This window comes from Tupaia chinensis, unplaced genomic scaffold (assembly GCF_000334495.1).
Source record: "Tupaia chinensis unplaced genomic scaffold, TupChi_1.0 Scaffold145814_1, whole genome shotgun sequence".
Lineage (NCBI taxonomy): Eukaryota > Metazoa > Chordata > Mammalia > Scandentia > Tupaiidae > Tupaia > Tupaia belangeri.
The window spans coordinates 560,520-564,281 of NW_006205672.1; the positions used below are offsets into that span (position 1 = coordinate 560,520).

Sequence of the window (3,762 nt, forward strand, 5' to 3'; positions counted from 1 at the left end):
CCCGGGTCCTATGGGCAGGCCCCTTATGCCCAAGAAGAGCAGCACCACCCCTGGACAAGTCTCTGGGCCCAACCTAGGCCTGGAGCCGGCCGAGCATCTCGCCTGCATCCTCCCTCCCACCACCTCTGATCCCCTGGGTTCAAGTCCTAAACAAGAGCGGGCCTGTCCCTTCCTTGCCACCAGAAATCTTGAGGGCTGGCGCCACCGCGGGCCTGGGCTCGCATCTCGGCCCTCCACGGGCCCTGCCTGGGAGGCTCCGGGGGTTCAGAGGAGCCCCAGCAGCCACCTTCTCTTCTCTCCTGTAGATGAACAGGCCGATCCAGGTCAAGCCAGCCGACAGCGAGAGCCGAGGAGGTAGGTCCTGCACCTCCAGACTCACTCTGTTCTGCCCCCTAAGCCCTGAGCCTGGGAGGCTGGGGGTGCCTTTCTTCCTGGAGGAAGAAAGTCCGACGGCTCTGAAGAGTTCCCAGTCAAAGCAGGGACAGGAGTCAGCGTGGCCAGAGGGTGTGAGATCTGGCCCACCATCGAGATGGCACAAGTGAGGCCCAGCGTGGAGTGCCATCCTCTGCCTGGCGAGCACTCCGGGTGACTGCACCCCGCTGCCCAGTGCACCCTCGCACCCTGGGCCCCAGGCTCTGCCCAGCGCACCCTCGCACCTTGGGCCCCAGGGTGGGGCAGTAGTGTCAGGACCTGCAAGGGAGAGCCGAAGGGAAGGGGCTGGGCCAGCACCGGGATACCCTGCACATCCCTCCCCCCACCCGTGTCTCCCCAGAAGACCGGAAGCTCTTCGTGGGGATGCTAGGGAAGCAGCAGACAGATGAGGACGTCCGGAAGATGTTCGAGCCTTTCGGGACCATAGACGAGTGCACTGTGCTCCGGGGGCCAGACGGCACCAGCAAAGGTAGCCGCCCACGGCCCCTCTCCACTGTGGGCAGGGGTTCCACAGGGAGCAGATCCAGGGGGCACGCACCCCTCTCCTCCTTCATCCCGCCCTCTCTCCAGGCTGCGCCTTCGTGAAGTTCCAGACCCACGCCGAGGCCCAGGCAGCCATCAACACCCTTCACAGCAGCCGGACCCTGCCGGTGAGCCCATCCCCTGCTCCCCTGCTCCCCACTCCCCACCCCAGGCCCACCTGCTGGAAGCTGGCCCGCAAGGCAGCCCACCATAGGATCTTGGAGTTTACTCAAAAGGAACATTCTGGCATAAGAACCAAACCTCTTAGGGACACCCTCACACTTCAAGTAACATTCCTCCACCTCCTCCCATCTTCCCCAGCCCTCCTTCTTCTTCAGTCCCAACTCCCCCACCTCCTCCCCCGCCTCCTCCATTCCTCAGCCTTCCTCATCTCCTTTTCTTCTCCCGCCTTCCGCCTTCCGTGTCCCCTCACCCTCATTTGTTGGGGCATTAGGACGCTAGCTTAGAGGCCCTGTGTGTCCTCGACCCATCCGTGCTGCTGCTTCGCATGTGAGCAGTGGGGCGACTGCATTCTGGGGGTCCCTAGCAGAGAACACTTCTCACCCCGAGTCCGAGGGCTCACAGCTGTCCAGCTGTCCCGCAGGGGCTGGGCAGGCACCTCGGAACGGGGTGGGTGTCATCTGCATCGGGAAGAGTGCTCCTAGGCTCCTTCCAGTTCTGAGGTTCAGTAGCCAGCCCTTGCGAACCTTCCCACGTGGGCTTTACGGAGCTCGGGCTGGGATTGACGTTGGAGGCTGCACCCCCAGGCACACCGTGAGCCTGGGGAGTGGGGGTGGGAGGTAGGGCAGCCTGCGGTTAGGTTAGACATCGGCCCTGGCTGATCCGCAGTGGGGATGATTCCTGCTCAGAGGCTTCGCAGTGAAGCCAGTGCTGCCCTCCTGGTCCCGGTAGATTTTCCTCTTTGCAAATACATGTCATTGCATCCCTCTCGGACACTGTGCTGGGAGAGGGTGGGGTTGAAATCTCTGTTCGACAGGCAAAATGGTGGCTGCCCTGCTGAGGCCCAGGGCTGCTGAGGCTGGGTCCTGAGGGCTCTGGGGTGGACAGACCTGGACTCTGCCCCTCTGACCTGCCTGTGGGGCCGTGCCCAGGGCGCCTCATCCAGCCTAGTGGTGAAGTTCGCTGACACCGAGAAGGAGCGAGGTCTCCGCCGAATGCAGCAGGTGGCCACCCAGCTGGGCATGTTCAGCCCCATCGCCCTCCAGTTTGGAGCCTACAGCGCCTACACCCAGGCCGTGAGCACTCCTCAGAACGCGTTGCCCATCTCCACGTCTTCCCTGGCCCCCCAGCCCTGCTCCCCTCCCAGTGCCAAGACCCAGAGCTGGGAGAGAGCTGGGCCAGCACGGGGCCTGCCCACTCTCCTCTCTCCCCTCCCCAGCTGATGCAGCAGCAGGCGGCCCTGGTCGCAGCTCACAGTGCCTACCTCAGCCCCATGGCCACCATGGCTGCCGTGCAGATGCAGCACATGGCCGCCATCAATGCCAATGGCCTCATCGCCACCCCCATCACCCCGTCCTCAGGTGAGGCCCGTGGAGGCAGGGCTGAACTGGGCACAGTTGGGGCAGGACGAAGAAGCTGCCGCAGGGTGGGGCTGTGATGCGGGCTGTGCAAGGGTTGCTCAGGGCAATGGGGGGGGTCTAGGAGGGACTTGGGGGCCGGGATGGCCAGCTCCCCCTCGGCCCTCAGGCTTGTGACTGATCTCTGCATCTGAGCGTGTCTCCCTCTCTGCTCTGTCTCTGTGACTTTCTCCTCCCCAGGAACCAGCACCCCTCCTGCCATCGCTGCCACGCCCGTCTCTGCCATCCCTGCTGCCCTGGGTGTCAACGGCTACAGCCCGGTGCCCACCCAGCCCACTGGGCAGCCTGCCCCTGATGCTCTGTATCCCAACGGGGTCCACCCCTACCCAGGTGGGGCCCTCTGCCTGCCTATCCCAGACCCACAGCATCCAAGCCACCGCCCCCTTGCTGGCAGCCAGGACACATGTTCCCTCCCCAGCCTTCAGGGTTCCAGGGCCACCTCCTGCCCATCAGTCTGGCCAGGGAAACTGAGGCTCAGAGAAGTGGAGTGACTCCTGTCCAGGGTTGCAAGCCAGTCTCAGGCTCAAGGCCTCCTAGCGCTGGGCTCTTGCTCTTCTTCCCCTGCTCTGCGTATTTCCACCTTCTCGCTTCACCCTGCACACCTGCCCGGCAAGGCCCTCCTCCCCATCAGGCAGCCTCACACAGAGGTGCTCCCACTGCGGCCAGGCCCGCGCTCATGCTCAGTGCTGCTCTCCCCAGCCCAGAGCCCCGCGGCCCCTGTGGACCCGCTGCAGCAGGCCTACGCGGGCATGCAGCACTACACAGGTGAGGCACCTGGGCCAGGCCCCTGCCCAGTGGGAGGGTGACAAGAGAAGGGCCCAGACACTGGGTCTGGGGTTCTGGGCTTCAGCCAGCCACCTCCTCACGCTTTACAGACAGCTGTGTGGATCTTTAGGGGTGTACCCTCAGAGGTCGGAGGCAGCTCCTTCCCTGACCTTGCTGGGCTAAGGGGCGGAAATCCTTTGGGCTGGGCTATGGGAAGGGAGACAGGGCTGGCGGGAGGGTCCAGGAGTCAGGGTAGCCCCACTAGCTGTCTCTGTTCCCCGCCAGCAGCCTACCCGGCAGCCTAAAACCTGGTTGCGCCTGCATTCCCGCAGCCTCCGGCCCTGGTCGCCCAGCAGCCCCCGCCACCCCCTCAGCAGCAGCAGCAGCAACAGCAGCAGCAGCAGCAGCAGCGAGAAGGGGGCGGCCCGGGGCGGAGGCCCCCGGG

General features: G+C 64.7%; 1 protein-coding gene across 1 annotated transcript in view; it reads left to right on the plus strand.

Moving 5' to 3' along the window:
* The window catches only part of LOC102486194 (CUGBP Elav-like family member 3), a 14,434-nt gene that overhangs the window by 6,852 nt on the left and 3,820 nt on the right, over nucleotides 1–3,762 (plus strand). Inside the window, 8 exon segments of the mRNA XM_006168404.2 lie at nucleotides 306–354; nucleotides 773–901; nucleotides 1,003–1,082; nucleotides 2,067–2,210; nucleotides 2,354–2,495; nucleotides 2,733–2,882; nucleotides 3,252–3,317; nucleotides 3,603–3,714. Of these exon segments, the coding sequence (XP_006168466.1) occupies nucleotides 306–354; nucleotides 773–901; nucleotides 1,003–1,082; nucleotides 2,067–2,210; nucleotides 2,354–2,495; nucleotides 2,733–2,882; nucleotides 3,252–3,317; nucleotides 3,603–3,714 (872 nt within the window).